The following is a 24,366-nucleotide window of genomic DNA, read 5'->3' as shown; positions in this document are numbered from 1 at the left end:
TGTTCACTGTGGCCAGAACTAAATCTTCGTCTCGTTTGACCATCAAACCTTTCTTCAGTAAGCACTTGACTTGTACACGTGGGCAGCTTGAAATTTCAGTCGAGGTTGAAGGTGTTGATTTTGGAGTCACAGCTTCTTTCTTGGTCGGCACCCTCTCAGTCCATGGTGTTGTCAAAGTGACCGCATTGTGGACAGTGACACTGGTGTTCCAGCAGTTACCATTCATGGGAGGCTTGAGCCATTTATTAGCTAGGAGATCATGGTCTGCATCCAAGTTTGAAACTTTTTTTTTTACAATTTGTTTTGTTTGTTACAAGTGGAACTAAGGCAGCTGGACAAAGCAATAAAAAGGCACATGCATATACATTTGGCCATTTAGTAGCTGAAATACAAAAAGCTCTGAGGTTTTATATAAAGAAGACTTTGTTGTTTAAACACAGCTGAAGAAAAACGTTTGAATGTGAACATGTGATGTATTCAAGCTAAACTGTCTTTGAAAGGCATCAATTAACTGTTGAAAATTACTTTGTTTCAACAATTTATAATTACACATAAAATTTCCAGCATGAAAGTGGAGATATCAAAAGAAGACTTTGGTTTACAGGACTGTAAATTAACAGGTTTTCAACATGTGAGGTGGTTTTTCTTTTTGGTCACAAAGAGAAACTTTGTTGAAAGAAGTGAATTAATTATTTTTTTTAAAAGTTGAGAGCCAAAAAGGAAACTTAATGTTGTTGCGAGTTTGACAGATTCAGTGAAGCGCGGGAGAAAATCCATCCCTCCAGCTCACTTTACTACAGTTCATATCATTAAGCAAGCACTCCTCCCTCCTCTCGTCTCTGCCATGATTTCACTTTCTGTTATCTTTACACTTTCCCTCTCCTGTGTGAGTCACCCTAAGACCCTTTTCAAACTAAAAAGAATCATCATGTATTTAAGCTCATGATGTTTTTGTTCTGAGGTTTCACTGACAGCCAAACCTGATGCGGTTACCATACCAACAGGAAAGTCGAAAGAATATTAATCACCAAAGTTTAAATAAACAGATTTATTCAGAAACACCTACGACCTTTTTTCTCTTCCTTTAATTTTATATTTAATTATATCTGATTTCCATCTTTTCATCATATCAAACAACAAGCGTAGTAGCTGTGAGATGATTCAACAGAGGAACGATTAATGTTGTTAATCAAGCTCTATTTTCTCTGAGTAATCAACAGTAAATCTGGAATATTGATCCAGCTGTGAGCCTCTTGAGAACACAATTACACACTGATTAATTTCAAGGTCCTGTTAATTTCCAAGCTCCCATACTGGCATGTAGAAAACGTGCTAATCTTCCTTCTTGTAGGGTATAGATTTATTTATTCTTGCTCTGAATGAAATAATTAATTTCCCTTCATTTATTTAGCCCAAATGAAAGAGTCCACAGTCACAAAGTCTATAATGTGCAACAGTAAAGTAATCCACAAGTTTCCACCAAGTTTCTACCAAGTAAGGAGAACATGAGGAAGACAGCAGGGAGGAAAATGGATTGGAACACACTGGGAAAACCACAGATGCCCCAAGAAAGGATGAAGGCAGGACTCAGGATATATGTACAGACAGAGTTAATTAGAGGAAGCTAAACAAATGTGTAACACAGGTGGAAGAAAATCAGGAAGAAGAAGCTAAACTTCATAGAAGACACAAAACAGTAACTCAGTCCCAGCTGGTCACTCTGTTTCATATCAGAACACACTGGCTCGATCTCAGAAATTATCCAAAAGAATAGTTGTCTTTGAATGGTTACAACACTTTGGCTCATAATCAAAATCTCATAATCAAATTAGTGAACTTACCCTGACTTTGCTAACTTTAAAATGTGTGATGTCATAGTGGCTGCATTCACATTTTATATCACAGGAAAGTTAAATTTACACAACAAGTAACTTTAATGAACGTCTTGATGTCTTTAAATCTGATTTTGTGCCAGTTTGACACTTCATGGCTTCAGGATTTGATGGTTTTCAGGTGAAACTAAAATCGGGAGAAATAGACCTTCGACGGGGAAAGATGTTTTTTTTGTTCTTTTAAATAGAAGCTTCACACCTTTCTAAACCCCAGATGCCACTTTCTATCGGATGTCATCTTTAGTCGACTGATCACAGAAAAAACAACACCACTGGATTCACTCACCTCATTGAGTTCTCGCTCAGTGTTGAGGAACTCTGTGACTCCACTGATGAGTTTTGAATTCATGAACAAAGCTTCACCGTATCTGAACAGAAATGAAGACAGAGACGGCGTTTCAGGTGCCACATGTACAGAACTTGAAGACGCGTGCGTGCTTCTTTGATCGTTCACGTCTCTTACCGCGCGTTCAGGATGTCCCACTTCTCTCTGAAGTACCTCCAAGCCAGGTTCCGACCCTGAGGGTTTCGACCCACGTGGATGATGACATCAATCACATCCTGCTCTGGGACCAGGTCTGAGGTCAGAGACAGGTTCAGCAGCCTTGGAGACACAAAGAAAAGGATGGAAAGGTTGGAATGTGACTGTACCGAGTCTACCTCGAGAGCTGATAGGTTCCATATATGCTAACACATTAACATGCTAAACGTTCTCCTCAACAAATATTAGCACAATCACAATATTAATAAAGACTGAAACTCGCTCCAAATACTGACTTTGAATTTAACTATAAAGCCCTTAAAGACGATGTTCACACTCTTCAAATCAAATCAAATCAAATCAAAATTTATTTATATAGCACATTAAAAACAACAAAGTTGACCATAGTGCTTCACAGTCAGTAAAAGCATGAGACAATTAAAACAAAACAATAAGAAAACAGGGCAGGAAACAATAGATGACAACACAACAAGCCAGATAACAGCCAACTAGTTAGAATCAAAAGCCAAAGTAAAAAGACCGGATTTAAAACACCGGATAGACTCGGCGGTACGAATATGAACAGGGAGGTTATTCCAGAGTCTAGGTGCCACGGTTGCAAAGGCCTGGTCACCTCTGGACTTCAGTCGAGACCTTGGTTGTGCTAGGAGCATCTGATTGGTAGCTGGGCGCTAAATTATTTAGAATTTTAAAAGTGAACAAAATAATTTTTAAATCTATACGATATTTGACAGGGAGCCAATGTAAGTTGGCTAAAAAGGGAGTGATGTGATCATAGATTCTAGTACCTGTTAAAAGACGCGCAGCTGCATTTTGAACTAACTGAAGCCGGTAAAGAGAAGAGTTTTGGAGGCCCAAGTAGGAGTTACAGTAGTCCAGTGTGGAAGTGATAAGTGGATAAGCTTTTCAAGGTCCTTTAAAGGAAGGAACGGCTTTGCTTTGGATATCTGACGCAACTGGTAAAAGCTGTTTTTTTATCATAGTGGAGACCTGTTTCTCTAGATTAAAAGAGCTATCCAGGAACACTCCGAGGTTTCTTACAGTGAGCGAGAGATGGCTAGCAAGAGGACCTAGGCCCTAGGTCTATGAACTGAAATCACAGAACTATGATTTCAGTCTTACTCTCGTTCAGTGTAAGAAAATTATGTGATAACCAAATTTTAACTTCATGCAGACAGTTGAACAGAGGTTGCAAAGAAGTAGACACATCAGATTTCAAAGATGAATAAATCTGGACACTCTTCCACAGTGTTTTCCCATCTGCCTTCCCTGATGCATGAAATATGACAACAGCTTTCAAGGAATAAAGAGTTAAGAAAAAACAATGTGGGATGTAAATGTGGATCTTTTGAAGTTATGAGTCGTTCAATAACCTTCTTTAGCTCCTGTTAAAGTTTTGTCTTACATGGATTAATAACCTTATAGAGAAACTTCTGTGCACCTCTGGCAACTGGAACTTGTAAAGTGTATTTTGTGTTCAGATATTAAAAGTTGTTTAACCTCTGTTTTTTGGCTTCGGCGTGAGAGTCGCAGTGTGTGAAGTCTTTTTTTTTTTTTTTTTTTTTTTTTTTGACTTTTATGATCAGTTTAATTGTATCACTTTGTTTAAACCAAACAGTGTGTGAAGTCTAACGCGTGTGTCACTCGCCAGCAGCGTGAGGGTCGACAGCTCATGTAATCTGGCCAGAAAAGGTCAAGCTGTCATTTTGTAGTTTTTTTGTTCTGAGAGCTGCCGGAGGATGTTTGTGCCAAATCAAGAAAGAGTCCTCTGAAACACTCACACAAGCTACTCCCAGCTTGAAGGGGATTGGAGGGAATTTAAAGGGATTTACAGAAACATGTTGATCACACACAGAGCGATCATTTGGATGTGTAAACGTATCAAATTGAGAGTTTTTCTTTTTCTTTGAGATGTGAAACTGAGCAGGCCAAAAAGTTTCATAAATTTATGTTCAATCATCAAACGCCGTGTTCAAAGTTTACCTTCATCGTTCTCTATTTTCTGTTGCTTCACTGCTCGTGTGTGTGTGTGTGTGTGTGTGTGTGTGTGTGTGTGTGTGTGTGTGTGTCGCTTGGCTCGTTGTTTGTAACTGCCATCTTTTCATTAAACCCCCAAATCAATTTTCTCTCTCTTTTCCCACAATCCCTCTGCTGAAACCATTTCCTGTGTGACCAATCAGGTTCTTTCTGAGCTGTGGTTTTTGATTTGTGTGTGTGTGTGCTGCAATCTGAACATACAGTACCACCTCTCTGATTGCAGAACAGTTTACTGTGGGTAGAAAATCAATACCTGAGACACACACACACACACACACACACACACACACACACACACACACACACACACACACCGATCGGTCTTACTATGAGTGTGTGTGTAATTCATCCTTGCAATTTTTCTAAATGAGCGATAGTGGCAGTTGCCCCTGATAAAATACAGTGTTATGTATACACAGTCACACAAAAACACACTTGTACACACACACACACACACACACACACACACACACACACACACACACACACACACACACACACACACACACACACACACACACACACACACACACACACACACACACACACACACACACACAAACCTAGCTGGATTTCAGCACATGTAATGCCCCCCAGGCATCTTTTCACTGCACATACTTTTCTGTCAATTAGCAATTTTTTTCCTGTCAGTGCGCCGCCAATTAACAGAGCTCACCTGACAGGTAGGAGTCACCTGTTTATTTTTTATTGTTCACTGGTTTGTTTGTCATATTCTAATACAGCCCAGTACAGACAAAACTCTGCAGTATCCGAGTCATTTTCCAAATATGAACAAAGTCATTGTTTCCACGCTGTCCCCCAAATTTGTCCTTTTACCTTCATTTCTTGGTCTGATAATGTTTTTTTAGACCCACTCTAAGTTGGTCTTAACCAAACTGTTCCCGGCAGCACGTTCTGTTTATTTTCAGTACATTTTTATTAAAGTTCTATTTATTTATTCCATCCTGCTTGTCTACCACGTGTCTGTTTTTGGTCCCTCTTATTCAGACACCTATTACAGCTCAAAATAAATGTGAATGTTGTTTCATATCTGCCGGAGGGTCTTAACAATTTAATATTATATGACATTTGCAAAACATGTACGCAAGATGCAATTAAAGACAAACAGCAGGAGGTAGATAATCCAGATGTGAATTAAGCTCACAGCAGGAAACTGATTAAAAATAGCAGCAATGCAGAATTATTTAATATTGAAACTACACAATGTGACTGTACTGGCACAGCCTGACAGGCACACAGTTAAAAATGCCTGTGGATGTTAACAGGTTAACTTAATCTCACTTCCCACCACTGTTATTCATATATCTTATGCTCAGATACACTTGGCCTGTCTTTATGTTCCCCTCCAGCACAGAGTCATTGTACATGGCTCAAGTTTCAGTTTCAGTAACAAAATCCTGATTTCATACGGGGAGATTTGTTACTGCTGTTGCTTTCGCGAAAACATAAAAAATAGTGAAGCAGAATTCAGACTCTAGGGTCAGTCTATCACAGTGACCGTCTCGAAAGACACATACAAATGGTTATACTGTATAGAACCCATGTGGGCCCGATGTAGGAGACATAAATCCTTTGAGAGTTGTGTCAGGAAGGGCATCTGGTGCAAAAATCTGCCAAATCAACTATGCGATGACCCCTTGTATTAGGACTGCGTGGGTCTGCCCACACTTGCCCTCACATGGGCCCCAAGAGGGTTGGGTAGATCAATGATATCGATTCATATGACTTTAGAATGCAATTTAAAAAAACAGCTCTCTCATTGAGTGTCTGTGAGGTTAAACAATGCAGAATCATTCTCTAATAGCTGCAACGACAGAAACAGCAGAGCCATGTGTACCTGTTGAGGAGGAAAGTGTTGTCTGAGCAGGTCAGAGCCTCCAGCAGGATCTTCTTCTCTGAAACGGCGTTGGAAGAGTGAAACTTCATCCAGATGAACTCCCACACATCCTCGTCCATCAGGCTGACTCCGGTGCAGTAAACTATGTCTCGGATGTTAGGAGGAATCCTACAGGGCAGGGACACAATATCACACCATCACACTGACTGAAGCCACTCTGCCCCGGTGCAACAAATTACCAGTACAGCAAAAGTCTGGTATCATTTTAGGAATGTGAGTATTTGATGTGACTTATTTGCAGTACCACCTTCCTGCAGGGACAGGAAGGTAATAAAACTAAAAGCCCCGATAAGGCATGTCTGCGGGATTAACTGGGACGCTCTCTGGGTGCTAAGTGAGAAATTCTGATTCCATTAAGAAGCTCCATTAAAAACATTCCTCCTGCTGCTGCTATGGTCATAAAATGCAGAGAAAGAGCCACACTCAGACACTTTTGAACAACGGGGACTTTAGAAAGTTTCAGGAAGTCTAATTGGCACGCATACCTCTAAATTTATTGTGTTGGAATATATTTTCAGTTTGAATAGCATACGTGCTGACTGCAGACAGCTTCTGTCTCAGCTGCATTCACAATTGCCAAGCCAAACTTTAATCAGAGTAAACACAGCAAATGTTCTAGTCAGTGTCCAAGTTCCAACTTTGAGATACACGGCTAAGTAAACAGACAAGACAGAGATGGCGATGCATAAATTCTGAGTAGAGGTTTAGGAGAATTCTAACTGAGATGCTAAAAAACATGTTAGCCAGTCACCCTGCTGCTCTGATGAATGCTCAGAGCAAAGCTTCACAAGACTTTCGGTGAAGTGGTCGCAGGTAGCTGCTGCCTTGCTGTATTTGTAGCACTAACTACCGTGGCATTTGTTCTGGTGCTTCAGTGGATTCAGATAGTCTGACAGTGGCAGGGTGGATGAGCCGTACTGCTGTAGAACTTTGTTCATGTTGAAGCTGCAGCGCTAAAAGCTTTTTGATCCCTGCATTTCTTTGCAGTCATCAAACTCTTCATTTTGAACAGGTTTGAATTGTGATTGTATGTTTATAATGTAATTCAAGTTGAGCCTGTTAGAGTTGCAGTTAGGAACTTTTAGATTCAGTTTCATTGCAAAACAATAACTCTTGTTTAATAACTGTTGATGACCCTGATGTTCTCTCTTATTTATAATTTTGATGAGATGGAAGTCATTAAAATGGTATTCTCGACTGACCAGAACTAAAGTAAAGGAGACTTGTTTCTTGTGTTTCCCATCCATAGTTTGTTAGTTAGTTTGTTATGACCGCATTGTTGCAGCTGTAATTGACTAAAAACAGAAGCAACTGCCCCCTAATAGTCTTTTGGTCATAATTACCAGAAGTTTCCGTTTTGTTTGCATCACTGGAATTCTGCTTTGTCATTAACTTTACACTAACCTGTCATTTCACAGTTTCTTTTCTTCAGTACTAAGGTTTGTTCATGACTTGGATTTTGTTCCACAACAATGAAAGGTGGTGGTGTAGTATAAGTGCTGACAAGCAAGACCAAGTAACACTACTAAAAACATGTTCAACATGTGAAGAAATATGAGCAACCAGAAAAAGTGAAAACAAGTCAGTCACTTAAATCCTAAAAGTTCTTTCACAGGAAAAAAAAGAGTGTGTTCAGCTATATTAATCATGGAAGGACTCATAAACAGTCACAGTCATTGGGATGGCCAATATTTGCATTTTCACCACCTCTAAATACTCATTAACCCCGTTATTGGTTTACAACCTGTACAATCGACCAGCTGCTCCTGTTGTTTGACCTGAATATTGATCTTCCAGGGTGCCAGATATGAGTGATTTACTTAATGAATAGACAGTTACAAAAATAAGACCTGTCTAAGCAGAGATTCTCAGATTTCTCTCTCCCTGTCCAGCTCCTCTAACACTTACTTCTTGGGGGACTCTGAGGCATTCCTAAGCCAGCTGAGAGATTCAATTTCACCAGCATGTTCTGGGTCTGCCCTCGGGTCTAATCCCAGTTGGAAATGCTGAAACATCTCACCTAGACGCACCCTGGTCAAATCCCTGAATCATCTGAAATGGCTGTTTTTGATGTGGAGGAGTAACGTTCTGTTCTGTCCACATCCCAATCTGTCCACAGCCCAGACAGCCTACAGAGGAACCTCATTTCCGCTTCCTGTATCCACAGTCTCCCTCTGTTGGTGATTACCACCAGCTCGCTGTAGATGAACCCATAAAATGGTGATGTTTGCTTTGTTAAGAATAAATACAATTATTTCAACACTAACAAGGCAGAATAATAACCTAAGCCTCTATCTGAATACAGAGAAAACTCTGCCCCTGTATCCTCCTGGAGGAGCTGGAGTGAGTGGCTGGGCACAGGAAGGTCTGGTCATCTCTGATTAGACTGCTGCCCTCATGACCCTTACTGGATCAGCAGTAAAGAAAACACAAATTAACACCCATTAACCTCTCAACAATCAACAAGTTGGTACTGACCGTGTTAGGAGGTTAATATCCAACATCACAATATAACAGACTCGTGTGATGCCATAAACAGCTGATGGAGCTGATCCGTCATTAGCAAAGAGGTGAACAAGATATAATAACACAATATCTGACATTTTTTTCTCTATTTATTGCTGCCAGTGTTTCATTGTTTCAGTCACAAATGTGTGTTTTGCTATTATATATTTTGGTCCGTTTATTTCAATATACAACATAACACATGGTGTAGTTGCAGTCTTGAGTCATATTGCTTCTAGCTGATTAGTTTTCGTAACCTCTCTGTGACACCAGAGAAAATAAACGCACACAAAGTTTATTAAAATAAAATGAGCTGGGTTTGTGTCAGTCATATGTCTGTAAAGTTGGTTTTTTTTGTAAAGTCTTTGAACACAAACTGAATGATGCTTCTTATTTTGAACCTGCTGTGAAAGCACCCCACGACTTGTGTCAACATTTATTCTTGTGCTGTGTATCACCATTTGCAGGCAGAGGAATAAAAGTGGAATCTGTGAGGTGACCTGGCACACTGAATGCTGGTTACACAAACTGTCTCTCAGTTATCTGACTGCTGGAGGAAAAAAGCAACACCTGGTGGTACAGGCTGATTGATAAGAGCGAGATCTGGAGCCCCTTCGAGGAAGACCTTTGATGCACCATGAATCCCATTTCATCCATGAAGGGAAAAAAGTCTACACAAATGTTCTGAACTGTCAAAACAACATAAAAAACTTCATGTGTACCTGACAAAACGCACATCCGTGTAAATGTCTCTAAGAGATGGACGCAGCTTCATATTTAAGTGTCTGAGTATGAGCCAGTAGCGCGTGCCTCCTCTGGTTGTGAAAAATAAATCTGAATATATAGAAGTTCCTATGACACTGTAAAATCTGTGGCATCAGTAAACACTTTTCTGAGTTTGTGGTCTCATTCTGATGTTTAAAGTCTTATTTAATTCAACATGATGTTCAAGTTGCTCTGTTTAAAGGAAAATAGAGAACATTTTGACCTTATCATATGTCTCTTCACCACACTGGATGTACCTCCTGTCTACTAAGAACAGAAACCTGAGGCTACAATTCACACAGTTTCAACAAAAGAAGATTAGAAAAATGTTGCCGGGTCTGATTTCGTCCGAAATTTTGCTACATTTTGATGGTATAAACAACACGAGTGCATGAATCCATCCTACCTTGTATCAACGGTGCTGGTGCTGGTGTAAAGGTTATGGGGATATTTTCCTGGTGCTCTTTGGGCCCCGCAGTAGCAACTGAGCATCATTTGAACCTCACAGCCTACTTTACCTGAGTACTTTTGCTGACCTTTATGAGCACAGTGCAACCATCAAATCATCTCAAACTGGTTTCTTGAACATGCCAACAAGTTCACTGTCCTGAAATCACCTCCACAGTCACCATTCCAACAGAAAGCCTTTGGATGTGGTGGAAGACGATGGAAGTGCAGCATGATGGTTTCATGTCAATATGGACCAAAATCCCTGAGGTATGTTTCCAGAACCTTGTTAAATCTGTGCCATCAAGAATAAACTCTTTACCTCTTTAAAGCTTACAAGGACATCCCCTGAAGTTCTTGTCTAAACTGAGCGGCTTCTGTCATATTTCAGGTCTGCTTATCTACTGAGTGTGAATCAGAGATTGGTGATGGTGGTCTGTCTATGTAGCTACCCAGAAACCATTCTAATGGTTGTCAAAAAACAAATCTGTATTGATATACTTAGTTGTCAAAACTCTTCATTAAAGGTAGAGAGGAAGTCATCAAATGTTATCTTTGTAGGACAAAGAGTTACAGCAGCTCTCAAAGCAAAAGGAGGTAAAACCTGGTATTAGCAAGGTGTTCCTAATAAAGTGTCTGGTGAGTATATACAGTGCATATTTTTTTAGAGATGACCTCTCTATTTGGCAAGTTCTCACTATTTTGAGGAGCTGGGCCCAGTGGAGCCTTTGTGGGGGATGATAACCTGACCGTGTTCTGTTCTGCCTCTGTGGAGACCTCAAGGACAACCTGACTGCTTGTTGTCTAGTTCGGAATAACTTCACTGTGTTCCTCTGTATGGAGCAGAGAGTAGCTGTAGGAAAGTGCACAAAGGAAAATCTCTGTGAAAGAATAAACTTCAGAATGTGGAAGGTCATATGCGATGTAACACCTGTGCTCGTCTCTGTTCTCCTTGAAGCGCTTCCCTAATAATTTATTTATCTATTTTAAACTTTAGATCTATGCCTACTGAAAGATTATTTCTGCATGAGGAGAACCTGGTCTCACAAGATTTCAATAAGACTAGTCCGAAGGTCAAATTCAGACGAGAAAGTCTAAGACCCTTCTGCACCAGGTTTGGGGGGGGGGGTCATGTTTATTTACTGTATGTCAGATCAGATTTACTCATTACTGTGCTGAACTGAAAACAAAAAAACTCTGATGAACATTTGAAAGAAACCTTGAATAGATTCATCTAAGTTCCAGTTAGATTTCACAGGACTGCCTATGCTAGCCTCTAACGTTAAAGAAAACCCATTATTCTTTTCTTTATTTCTCGTCATGCATTTTTCTCTTAAAATGCCAAATTAAAACTCTGACAACTCCCTGGAATGGAAAAGACAATGCTGAGTGAAACTTAAGTGTAAGTTTTATTTCCAGGGGAGCAATTACACCGACACACCTCTGAAGAGACAAAAACAAATCACAAACTCATTAGGCGAAGTCAGAACACCTGCCTGATCACTTCACTTCACACAGAGAAAGACAATTACACTGCGACTGGAAAGAATCCCCCAGAGAAGAACTGCTTAGAGTGTGAAGATCCCACTGGTTTGAGCACTAATATTATATCACAACTTTAAGTGACGGTAAAATATTAGCATGACAGGAAGATATCATTCTTTTGGTCTGCTTGATTTATTGACTTATTTACCAGGCACGAGTCTTTCATGTTGCTGTGGAGGACTTTTAGCCCACTCTTCTTTGTTTTACTGTTTTAATTCACCCACAATGTCCAAATCTATTAATGTCCCTTACACGGTTTACTTGAAGTAACTCAGAAACGCCAAATGAAAATGTAACTTCATATTTTGTGTGAATGGCGATTCCTTCCTTTTGTGAAAGAGTATACATAGTCCTAGAGTGTGAGTGCTAATTAATCTACAGCCTGACAACCACATCCTACATAAGGAGCCAAGATGGCTGCCACCTGCAGAGGATCATTCACTTCATCATCTCCCAGCCTGTCACTCCAGTGTTTGTTGTAACCTGTGAAGTATGATTTGAAGGAGTGAGCAGCGGTGACCTGCTTATGTTGGAGCTGTGTTTAGTAGATTATCTCAGGCTGTATCTGCACACAGCTTTGTTTGTTAGTTAGTTATTTTGTCCTTAGCTCACCTCAACACTAATTCACACTCCTGTGTTTGCAAATCTGTTGAATAATAAATACAACATCTATTTTTAATTGAAAAGTTGTTTTTGTGGCAGCTTGAGACTAGGATGCCATTTCATGCCATTTCTCAGCGTCCAAGATGGGACCCAGGAAAATGTTTTGGATGCCATCATCACTTTTAATGTAACTTTTAAAAAAAAAGAAAAAGAAAAAAAAAAGCTAAATATAATAACAGATACTCATGAGAAAAATGCATGTCAGTTAAAAGCACAGAGAAAATTATCTGGCAGGTGTTTGGATTTTTCCCCATAATGCAGATGAGCTAACTATATATAGTTTCACAGAGTGTGTAAGTGAATAAGTGAAGAATTTTAGACACAACTGCAGTGATCTCATGCACGCCAACCTGGGTGCTGCACCACAAAGTTAGTTCAACATATCCGGGTATCTTTCTGGTGTCTAAATCCACTCACCCTAAAATCGGCAATCAGGATACGTGGTCACATGACACTGGTCATCAACTCCCTAAGATAATCTGAGGGTTTCTCTATCTGATTACAGTACGAGGATGTTTTTGTGAAAAAGGTTGCAGTTTTAGGTTTATCTGCTCATCCACAGCCTCGGTGCTGAAGAATAAACATGAAACGGAATTCAAATGTAGCCTTGGACTAGGCTACGTGTGAAATGAAGTAAAACATAATATATAAAATAAAACAAGTGCCCTGATATGGATCACATACTATTACTAACACATTTAAAAAAATGTCTGCAGCCAGTGGGGGAAAAATGAATACAGTTTTGTCTTACATTCTGAACTTTACTGATGCTCATCGAGGAAGAACAAAGACTCTAAACACTAATGACAAAACTTGCACAGAAGGATTCAGGATTAATGAGGCTATTTTCTGGAGATTTGATAGGTTAATAGGTGGTGACACCTGCTGTAGGTTTGGTCTGCAGTATAAGTCAACATGTTGAAGTGAACCACTTTCACGGTGCAGAAAATCCTGGGTTAACCCTGAAGGTACTAGGATAAGAGGAAACCTTGCTTGTCAGTGCAGACTGCACTTGTCAGTTTGACTCTTGTTCACAAGGATCAGCCAATCAGAAAGAAGCACCCTTGAAAGGTAGACATGTTACAGAAAAAGCACTAAGGGGCTGCACCAAAGTCAGGTATAAAATAAAGATCATTTTGATCTGAAAATCATGCAAAGCTACTCTAACAGCATCTGATACAAATAAGGAATGTGAGCAGTCACCTTCAGAGATCATGACACACTTTTCCAACCATGTCTGAGAGCTCAGACCTCACAGGGTTAAACGCCAACACACACACACAGACCTCGTGTTCCAGCTGGTTACTGGCCTGAATCATCTAAAGTAAAGCCAAAAAGGTGAACATTTCTTTCATACTATAAAGTGTCTGTGCATGGGTGTGTGTGTGTGTGTGTGTGTGTAGATGTGCGTGTGCTTAACCTAAATTGTCAGCAAACCAAACTTTAATCTCAATACAGTGAGCTCAACTGGCAGCAAAATAATATCGTGGACGATAACACTGCGTGCGTGTGCGTGCATTCAGTGTGAGCACAGTGAGTGATGCAGGGACAATTACATCATTCAGCGACCTGGGAAATCATTTTAGAGATGCTCCACATAAGAACAAGCTCCAGCACACACACACACACACACACACACACACACACACACACACACACACACACACACACACACACACACACACACACACACACACACACACACACACACACACACACACACACACAGGTTGGCTAACTTCCACATTACTGCTGACTGTAGCATTAAAGTCCTTCTCAGGCGACAGCTGCCAAACACTGCGCACTCGAGTGTATTTATGACATCGAGTGTGTTTACCCAGATAACACTACCAGGTTATTAATCATGTAAAACATTAAGTAATACTCTATGCTGTCCTCCTGCTACTACATCTATTTTGCCACCTGCACAATGAAAATAACTTCATGATGTTGCATTTCCTCCGTATAATCAACCACCCAGATGGCTTAGCTCCCATTAATGAGCTCCCTTTGTGTGTGGATGTGTTTTAACAGTTTGTAGAGGATGTTTTATGTCCTAAAGCTCCATCTTTCTCCTGAAATATTTTTCCCCCGGATCAAACGCCTACTCCAATGGTAAACATGGCTCTTCACCATCTGCTCTGTCTGTCTGCCCATGTGTCTGTATGTCTGACGTCCCAGTCTAAATATCATATAGAAATTAGAAAATTACCCTGTCAGTCTCATAAAACCTTTTAAAGTACCCAATAAAGACACATGACCTCAGTCTGATCATTAAAAACAGGACTGTAGTACTGCTGTTGTTGACCTGCAGACAGATGACCATCAGAAATTTAATGGGTAGAATATTTTTTAATCAGACTGAGCCAAGTGAAGCTCTCATTGCAGCTAGCTTATTATCGCTTATGATTATTCTTTTTCCACTATAGTCATGGAGGATAAAAACAATGCAGCAGAGTCACATTTTGAACAAATGTAATTACATCATACCAGCTGGGAAAGTAGGATCTAGTTGGACCAAATTCCCCAGTCATTCATATTTACAGCAGATTGTAGACTATTGGGTATAAAATATGGACATAGCCACCCTCCCTTTTAGACTAAATAATCAAAATTAGTCACATGTTACCTTTTGGATCTGGAAGTTACCACATTTAGATAAGAGGATTGATTTCTAAATTATCAGCTAGTTAGCTAGATTAGCAAACTGCCTCCATAAAGTGTTTGTGTTTTAGTGTTTGGAATTATAATGGGATAGAATGGGGATTGACTGCTTTTAAAACCAGCCCTTAACATAACTACCGTTTTTGGCACTTTCACATTGAAAATTTGACTTGTTGGGGAGGGATTTACAGTCAGGCACACCAAACCTGACTCCATTTTGTCCAGTTATGGGTACTGGTTCTCATCTAAAGGGAACATTGTATAAGAATGCAGCTGGAAGTTCAGGCAGAGGCGGGTGGGCAGTGCATTATTTTAATGCAGAGAACTGTGGTTGCATCTTGTTACTGATATGTATTTATGCACCTTTTTTCATTTAACCAGAGTTCGATCATTAACCAATGTGTCAAACTGCTTGGCGCTCACTTCGTACCGGGGCTAGATTAAAGGCCAGATGATGAAGTTATGACAATTCCTCTTCATGGAGACATGAATGTGTAAATGTCACGGGAATCCATTTAACTGTAGTCGAGATATTTGACCCGAAACAGCAAATGTCAACCTGACATTAAACCCCAGAACCATAAATGTCTGAACCATATTTCATGAAAATCCATCAGGAAGAAACTGAATCTCAGTCTGAAGCAAAGTGTTGGACACAAAGGCTGATGTTGAAAACTCTGCAGCACAATTTTAGTTCAGTTTCAGATTCTTTGTTTGCATATTCCTAAAATAATTGGCAGAAGAATAATAAACACAAAGCAAGAAGTGGAAGTAACAGGGGTTAATGGGGGCCTAGCAGTCCATTGTTGTCCCTGAAACCTTTACCACATAATCCATTGATGGCTGCAGACGCATAAGAGCATAAGATTCATTTAAAAACAGATCATTTTTGAGCCATTTAGATGGCTAATTTACAAAGTAACCCCCACAGGACATGATTAATATTCCAGAGGGATGTAAGCACTACAATATTAGCAGCTCATTGTTCTGGACCAGAATTATTTGTATTTTTTTTGCCTGAGTCACATCACAGCAGGTGATTTAGAAAAAAAAAACCAACAAAAAACTATATATGAATGAAATGGAGGTGTTCATTTATATCAAGGCTATATTTTTCTTGGCACATTTCTGTGGGACTGTAACGGCAGCTTTAAAATGAACAAGTGTTCTAACAGGTGTTCATTTTCTTTCCTTTTCTTTTTCCTGCAGATCAGTAGGAACGTGTTCAGCTTTGTGTTGTAAGTGCAAGTAAGTTGATAACTGTCAGTTCTAATTCATATAGTAATGTAATATAATGTACTTCCATTTCTACAGCACTTTTCTACTCTTACTGACTACACAAAGTGCTTGGGACTACATGTCAAATTTCAACTATACAATCACAATTAGAGTCGGAACAGAGAATAAAAAGGACTGACATCATGAAAAAGGAGTTAGAGTTCGGGTTGAGGGTGAGTAGGGTCAATTGAAAGTAAAGGTTGGTGTAAAAAAGAAAACAGTAAAGTTTAGAAAACAAAAAACCTCTGTCTCTGTATGTACGCTCAAACATTAGGATTGGATTCAAAAATACTCTTTGGTGTATGTTTTGGCATGCCCAAATGTTAATGGGGAAAACTAAGCAATGCATTCAATGATGCACTCACACGAGAGTGAAAGTGAGATGGAAACCTGGTTATGGCCCAGAATCTTTTGGCGAATGATTGCAAGCAATTGCGGCAACCAACTGGTTGGTTTAGCTTCCAACACCCTCTACCTCTGAGTAACCACTTTGGACCACAGCTCAGTCAGGTCACCTAGTGGGAGGCAACCTGTCTCCAAACATTAGCATTCAGACTCAGACTGACTACAGTTACTCTTAGACAGTGGAAGTTTGCAAATTCTGGGTGTCTGATTTAAAACTGTAGCCTCAATGTGTTAAAATCTGACTGGTTCAATGTGGATTCTTACTGTGAACAGTTAATGTTAATTTCTGATATGCATTTCTGTGTATGTAAACAGCAACAGAGTTGCATTAGAAGACAACAAATGTGCAATTTTAATGTGTCATATTCTATGACAGAAAAATTGCATGCAATTGGTAACTTGACACCTTCCAATGACACACTGACAGGAGGTCATTCTGACATATTGCCTTTTTATCCTCTTGATGCACCAAAGTCATTTTGAACATTGCGGCTGGTGAGTGCTGCTGACCTGGTCCCTGTTTTCAAGGCAGCTATTTCATAGTCTTGCAGTGGTTTTGCTTCAGCCAGTGACTGTTTTCCCTACTGTGACTATAGCACAAGAGAACTGATTTTAAAAGTGCCATCTTCTAGTCTTTGAAACGATGCTTCATTAGCACATGGATAAAATGCAACCCAGTCCTAACCCTACCTCTCAGTGGTTCTTTGGCGACTTGGTAGACAGTAAGAGGTTTGTGTACCTATGAAATGAGGTCAGATGAGCTCTCTCTCCTGGCAATTATTGCAGCATTTTGATTCAAAACAGGTTTTTAATTAATACCCGGGCATGGGGAGGAAGATCACATACATGTGATCTCCATATGGGATTAAAAACCAGTGAATAGAGCATGAAATATTAAAAAGTCACCCCTGGAGGGATTAATCCTGCATAAATGTAGATTTATCTGGCACTTTTCCACCTAAGAGAATGAAGCATTTCCAGACTGCTTCTAAAATATGAGAAAATGCCACAGTGGCGTTGTAGTGAGGAGGGAAAATGGGTGCCATTTGGTTTACTGTAAACAACTGATTTTTAAAAGACAAGGCTAAAACTGAGAAACACAGATAATGCAAAGGGCATGCTGTAAATGCAGTGAATCCAGAAATATTTTGCGGCACGTGGTGATTATTCAGAAAAACGCACATGTCAGAGATTAGCGAGGATTTATCTATTGTTTAGATCCAGTCACATTTTTAACTGGATGGAGCAGAAACAGTTTCATTTTGTGCTTTTTGGGGTTTTTTTTTGTTTTTTTTACGACTGCTATTATCATCAGCTCCCTGCTGTCCTGTGCAGAACTCCAGCATCTGTTTCTATTTAATTTGCAGTTTGAAATCTAATTTTGCAGATCTTGTTAAGGACACAGAGGGAACGCAGGACCCAGCAGCACGTGACTGAAAAAAGAGAGCTGGAGCCAAAAGGAATGACAGAGAAAAGGAAAGCATAGAAGCAAATGGATCAGTAAAAGACAAGAGAGGTCATTAACGGTACTGGGGAGGTCATCAAATTTAATCTTTACTGATGAAAAAGTTTGGGTAACTCTTTGAAAATATTAAAAACACTGAATGTGTTCATTCAAAAAGTGATCCTTTGTTCAGATTTAACAGAAGGAAAGTTTGTCTTTTGTCCCCCCAAACAGTGAATGAGACTAACGAACAGATGTTAGCTGCCAACAGATGAATTTCTGTTCCACTTGGTCTCAGACTGATGTCACCAGAAGTCGCATTCCCTGCAGAGTCTCCATCACTGTACATTTGGGACGACGCAAATTTTTCGCTCAGTTTAATTTTTGACATTAGTTTGAGACATCTCTACATGTTGCATCGTTTGAGGCAAACACGTGACAACTGGTGGCTTTTTGAATAATCACCTTCCACCTAAAATGAGTCCTTTACACACCTATTTTATCCATAGATGGCTTCCAGTGTCACATGTAGCACCAATTTTGGCACAAGTGTTAAATGAAACAGTCTGTGGGTGTATTTGTACCTGTTTTTGTTGCTGGAGATCCAGTCAGAGATGTAGGCAACGGCTTGACGGTGGCACTGTTTGTTTCCAAAGCTACACGCTAACATGATAAGCTCTCTCTGCAACTCCCTGAATAGACATAGAGAAGAAAAAAAATGCTCAAAGAAACATCTTATGGACAATAGGTTCTTGTCTGGACACAGAACATCACTCACATGTAGCACAGAGATTATTCCAGAAAATTTTCAGACTGGTTTAGCCTAATACTTAAACTTTTATCATGTCTCAAATTGCATTCTTGCATTTTGTATTTGGAGTGCATGAGATTCTGGATGGCAGCATAATACTTGCTAGCTAGTGGTAGCTGATTTTTTAAAAGTCACTGGTGTTAATAACTTTATGGAGGGTGACTGGTGGTTCTGTATGTTAAATTTATAGTCTGAGATTTCCAGGTTTGAGTCATAGAAGGTCTGAACTTTGTCTGAACTCCATTGTCAGCAAAAAAATCCCCCTAAAATCAACATGTTTAACCATTAATGATTTGCAGTCTAGCTAACAGACATCAAGCTAAGCTAAACCATGACTTTCACCTCTGTCCAGACTGGACATAGATGCGGCTGACTTCTGATTCATTAGTTTGAGTTAAGTAACCCAAGAATCTGACATGAATAATTCTGCTCAACAATGTGACAGGAAAGAGAATAAGCAGGCTGCTATAATGCTGAACTATGTTTTGTTTACTGTTTCAACGATGCGACAGTGTTTCTCAGTCAAAGAACAAATGTTGTTAAAGGGGCACTGCCTTCCACTGACTGACTGAGTGTTGTTAGTGCAATAACACCAACAGGAATGTCTGTGTGCTGCATACTCAGTCTGGTAGGATGCTTGCAGGACGTTGCCCTCTGTGCCGGGGCCATTCGTTGGCCAACCCATCTGATGGTACCGCGATGCAACCTGCTTCAGCACATAGTCCTGTTAGCACACACAATGATAAGAGACTGTTTATTCTGCTAACAAGAAGCAGTTAGTGGTTAATTGATCGATTAAGATTGTGACTGATTGGTTGTTTACACTGAACAGCCTGTATTCGTCTGTGCGGTCCAGCAGTTTGTCCAGCTGGTAGAGCGCTCGGCTGGCAGCGTGCCATGGAAGGAAGGACGTCTCCTCTGGCAGATAGCCAATCAGCTGCAAAGGAACACCCTGTGGCAGGTACCCCGCCCTGAGGAGAGATGATGTGGATAAAAAGTGAGTAGTGGGAACAGTAGTAAGGCAAAAACATCTTGGTACAGAGGAGACAGTTATTCTTAAAATTCTCAAAACATGAAACAAATGGAAAGGACATTTCCTTTAAAGGCACAGTCAGACATTTTTTTTTAAGTTAAGTTAATTTAAAATAAAAATAAGAATGACTGAGCCACATACGTAGTATACCAAAGGCAAAGGTGAAGACAAGTCATAGGCATTTGCATACAGAGGAGGCAAATTTTAACTTGTGTCTAAACCGTGCTTTATCATCTAAGAAGAGCTCCCTTCATCACAGAAGTGCAAGCACAAAGAAAACAGACAACTCCTGAACTGAAGGCAGGTCTCTAACACATGAAAATGTGCATAAACATGCTTACTTATTCACAACATTGTCACAGTTCATTATTGCCAAGAGATTAGACATGGGATCCTCCCGTCTCCAGAAAACTGACAACGAGCTGGTGAAACAACAGCAGCAGCTGGTTACAAGTTACATCAGCTAATGTTAGACTTGAGTGTCTTAAAAATAACACTTTTCTTCTGTCAAACAGTTTGATTAAATTTTCATGTCGTGTGACTTTATTATGTTTGATCCACTTTGAAGAAAGTTGAACTAAAACCAGCTAACAGCTCTAACAGCAGCTCTGCTGTATTTTCTACTGCACTCTAATCCAGGTCTATCTATGACTAAGCAAAAAGTAAAGAAAAGCTAGTCTTCATTAGCGACTATGAGGGAGACAATGTTCGCACAACAATCGAGATCTTTTTAAAGTCTGGTAAGAACGCTTTGTCATTCTTTGGAGGATTGTTTCATGGTCACTTTTGGGGACTTAAATATCTCAGTGAAACAGCCAACACAATTCCTCACTCTGGTTATTCATATTTTTGAGCTATTTTTTTGTGTCTTTCCCCCTAACAGGGACACATCATGAATATTTCCAGGAACTGAATTAAGACATGAATTATTTGTTGTTTTTTGACACACTTGGCATTCCGTACGGAATCTTTCATTTCAGTATTTCTGCGGATTTTCGGGACACACAGAGGACCCTTGAGCTAATGTAAAGATAGATTTAATGAAGATTTGATCTTCACCCTCATTGTTTAACCCCCAACCTAAAAAGCACCACTTTAGGAACACATTAACAAAAACATGGCCTCTAAATGCCACCTGAGCTATTTAGCAGCCCCGGTTACATCCACTGCCTCATCAATATTAACGAGCTTCTTTTGTGCATTCATTAACATTCATGATGCTTTTTGGTGAGGGGTGGGCACCTCACCTGTTTCCTGCACTGACCTTCGCTCACGCCCACAGCTCATGAATATTAATGAGGCAGGGTGGTGGAGGACACAAAGTGAACTCAGAAGTAATATTAGGTTTTTTTGTTTTTGATTCTGATTATTGATGTTCAGTGAGAGAGACCAGCCTGACGCCGAACAGTGACCTTTACAGAGGATGTCAATCACAGTGACTGACTCATTTACACAAGAGGAGGTGAAATAAGTGAATGTTCTTGTACTGAAATATTATTCTTTTGGTAGGCTGTTTTTTTTAATTTTCAGAGGCAGACAGACAAGATGACAGGGGCAGACTCCACGGAAAGTCAATCTGTTTGAGATAAGACTCACTAAGTCTCTGAGCTGCCAAGAAAAGCCTGAATTCCAGACCATCATATTTCCATAATCTGCCTCATTTCCAACCCGACCAGCCTCCACACATTCATCTCCATTCCCATCATGCACCTGGCCTCTGGGACATTACCATAATCCATCCAGCCTGCACAGACTTCCTGTTTACCACGCTGCAAAAACACTGACGGGACTCGACATGAAGGCAGAGAGAGATGGCAGTCACTATGGTAACAGCAGCTGGCCATTTATCTGTTTTCTTATTTGTTTATTTGTCAGTGTTTTCTAAACATCATCCATCAGCTATCAGTCCACATCAGCTCTGAGACTCGTGTCACATGTCACTGCTGCTGCACGTGATCCATCATCAAAGTGACAACTGTCAAAATAATAAAAGGGTCAAAAAATCTACCTCAGCAGCTTTTATATGAAGTTTAATATGAGGTCAGATGTTTTTTTCACTGCCAACCACTGTAAACCTTGCACATCTGGCAGAGAGATTTCATTCTTATGTAGATTAATGGATTATTCATGACACAAAGGCCTCCTTACATGCTTCAACTAACTTTAGCCCCACAAAAGTTTAACTGCACATCCCACTGAAAACTGCACAAAACTAAAAACAAAGAAATCAGCTGAAGATAGAACCAAAAAATTACACAAGTGGAACATTTGCTTTACTGTTTTTTTTTTATATTTAGATGAGCAGAGTGATAATGAGAATCATTACAGACTGTATATATAAGATGGAAGTTGCTACCACGAAATCCCCTGATGGCTCATGGCCTTCTTTTGTGAACCCTCAACCTGAGAAATGTGTCACAAAACCACAAAAAGACTTAAAAACTGAAGGTAACTGGATGCTCATTGGCTGAAGACTTACCAACCACATGGTAAGATAGGTCCTGCTTGATTTCCTGTTTGCTTAAATATTACATATTAGGATAAATAAGCACTTTGGACCAAAAAACCTATCAGAGAAAAAAAAAATTGTTCATAGACTGAAGACTGAGCTTAAGGGTTGTTTTCTTTAGAAAAACTTCTTTAGAACTGAACATGGGCGTCCTCATTAAAATGAATGCAGGTTGAACTCATCACTTATAAGCATGCTTAAATCTGTTTGGTAAATTTGAGGTGCCAGCTAAAATTTTACTGCAAGATAAGTGAAGACAGAACAGAGTGGATGTGCAACTGTCTACCTGCTGCGTTTCACACCAAGTGAAGGGTGTTAAGGAGGAGTGCGGAAAAGTTACTTTTAGAGGATACGACTGGTCGACAATACCAAGATTGTTATAGGATTATTAGATATTGCTGGTGATGCTGCCTAATGCAGTGGCTTACATCCTCAATAAAACTGCCAGGGTTGAATACAAGGACCTCAGTAAGCAGACTTCAGCTTTGATTACCTAGTTAATCTCTCTTGTGTAAGGACTCTACAGTTTTGATTGTATGACTTTCATGACCAGCCTAAGGACAAACAGTCACCTTCTCTTTTCCTGTCTGTATTGTGTCTGTAATGAACACTGGAACCTCTAGGAAATGCTAGCAGGGCTTTAAATTTTAGTGTAGTTGTGAAATGAAGTGAAGCGATTATAGATTTTCAATTTTCGCTCTCAGTTACAGTCTCCCTCGCTCTCTCTCTGTTGCACCGTGTTGTCGTCTTAATGAGCTCATTAACTCGTTAACATCGTTAAGGGCCAGTTAATTGTTTGTCCATTAGCCATTAGCAAGGCTCAGTGGAGAGCTAACGAGGGACTGGTGCACACACATATAAGAGAGGCAACATCCATCACTGTTTAAGCGTACACTCACTGAGGCATTTATTACTGCTAAACTAGCCTGACACACACACACACACACACACACACACACCTTCATACAGTCGTGCTGCCTCCTGTTTGTAGTTAGCGCTGTGTGGATTACTCAGGCTTTGGTCAATTGTAGTGTGAGCAGCAGAAGAAGAATCAGCACGACTGAAATTAATACTGAGATTAAAGAATCAATTCAGCAAGCAGCTCTCAGAAAAAGGCTGAAATAACATCTTTATAAATAAGATCTATTTCTCAGTCCGCTAAATGAGCAGAGCTGGCCGCTTTTTTTTTTTTTTGCCTTCAGTGCGATAAAACTGATCTCAGTGGGTTTTTTGTGACTCAGAAGTGATCATTAGATGGCCTGGCAGCTGATTTGTTTGTGACCTGAAGAGTTTATCATGGTTGAATAATTTCTGGCTTTCATTTCGATCAGTACGAGCGCTACAATCCCCGAAATAATCAGTCGATGCCACGATAAGGTGGAGAAAAAAATCCCTGAGCTAGGAATCAGACTGTGGAAGAGGTACTATAAACTGCACATACCCAGCCTTCTTTTACCTCAGCTCACCATCACTGGATATGAAGTACAGACAGCAGATTCAACACAAGCTGTGCCTTCCATGTTATCAAAATAAAGAGGGTGATTCTGAATTTCCCTTAGATGATGTGCAGGAATAAGTTTTCTTGGTCTATATGCATGGATTACACATTTTGTTCCAGTAATGTCCCAAATGAATGAGAGAAAGCCCAAAGGGAGATACTGTGGATCAAACACAGGGATGCACTAAATTGGTTGTTGTGTTAGTTATGTCACATAAATGTATGAGCTGTATGGATATAAAGTGGAATGTTACAGAACTTTATTTAAATCAGACATTTAATGATAATGAGAAAAGTCTTCAGGCAGTATAAAAGATGTAAGTAATTTTTAAGTGTGTACTTTCCCTTCTGATTTCCAAAACGTGATGCACATTTCGCAATAAGTAAATAAATAAAATACAGCTGTGGTCTGAAGAAGGTTGAATACACTCATCAGGAGCATCAAATATA

The 24,366-nt window shown here is 39.8% G+C and overlaps 1 protein-coding gene across 2 annotated transcripts in view; it reads right to left on the bottom strand.

The window, feature by feature from the left end:
- The window catches only part of trhde.2 (thyrotropin releasing hormone degrading enzyme, tandem duplicate 2), a 222,734-nt gene that overhangs the window by 2,309 nt on the left and 196,059 nt on the right, over positions 1-24,366 (bottom strand). For both annotated transcript variants that reach the window (XM_039600662.1, XM_039600661.1), the window contains exons 14-19: positions 19,700-19,847; positions 19,497-19,600; positions 18,650-18,757; positions 6,290-6,457; positions 2,356-2,496; positions 2,179-2,260 (exon numbers count right to left, since the gene is read on the bottom strand). In XM_039600662.1, the coding sequence (XP_039456596.1) occupies positions 2,179-2,260; positions 2,356-2,496; positions 6,290-6,457; positions 18,650-18,757; positions 19,497-19,600; positions 19,700-19,847 (751 nt within the window). The remainder of the gene's footprint in view (positions 1-2,178; positions 2,261-2,355; positions 2,497-6,289; positions 6,458-18,649; positions 18,758-19,496; positions 19,601-19,699; positions 19,848-24,366) is intronic.

Source organism: Oreochromis aureus, linkage group 17 (genome assembly GCF_013358895.1).
Source record: "Oreochromis aureus strain Israel breed Guangdong linkage group 17, ZZ_aureus, whole genome shotgun sequence".
Lineage (NCBI taxonomy): Eukaryota > Metazoa > Chordata > Actinopteri > Cichliformes > Cichlidae > Oreochromis > Oreochromis aureus.
Note: the sequence above shows the minus strand (reverse complement) of the source record. Positions and strands in the feature narration are given on the sequence as shown.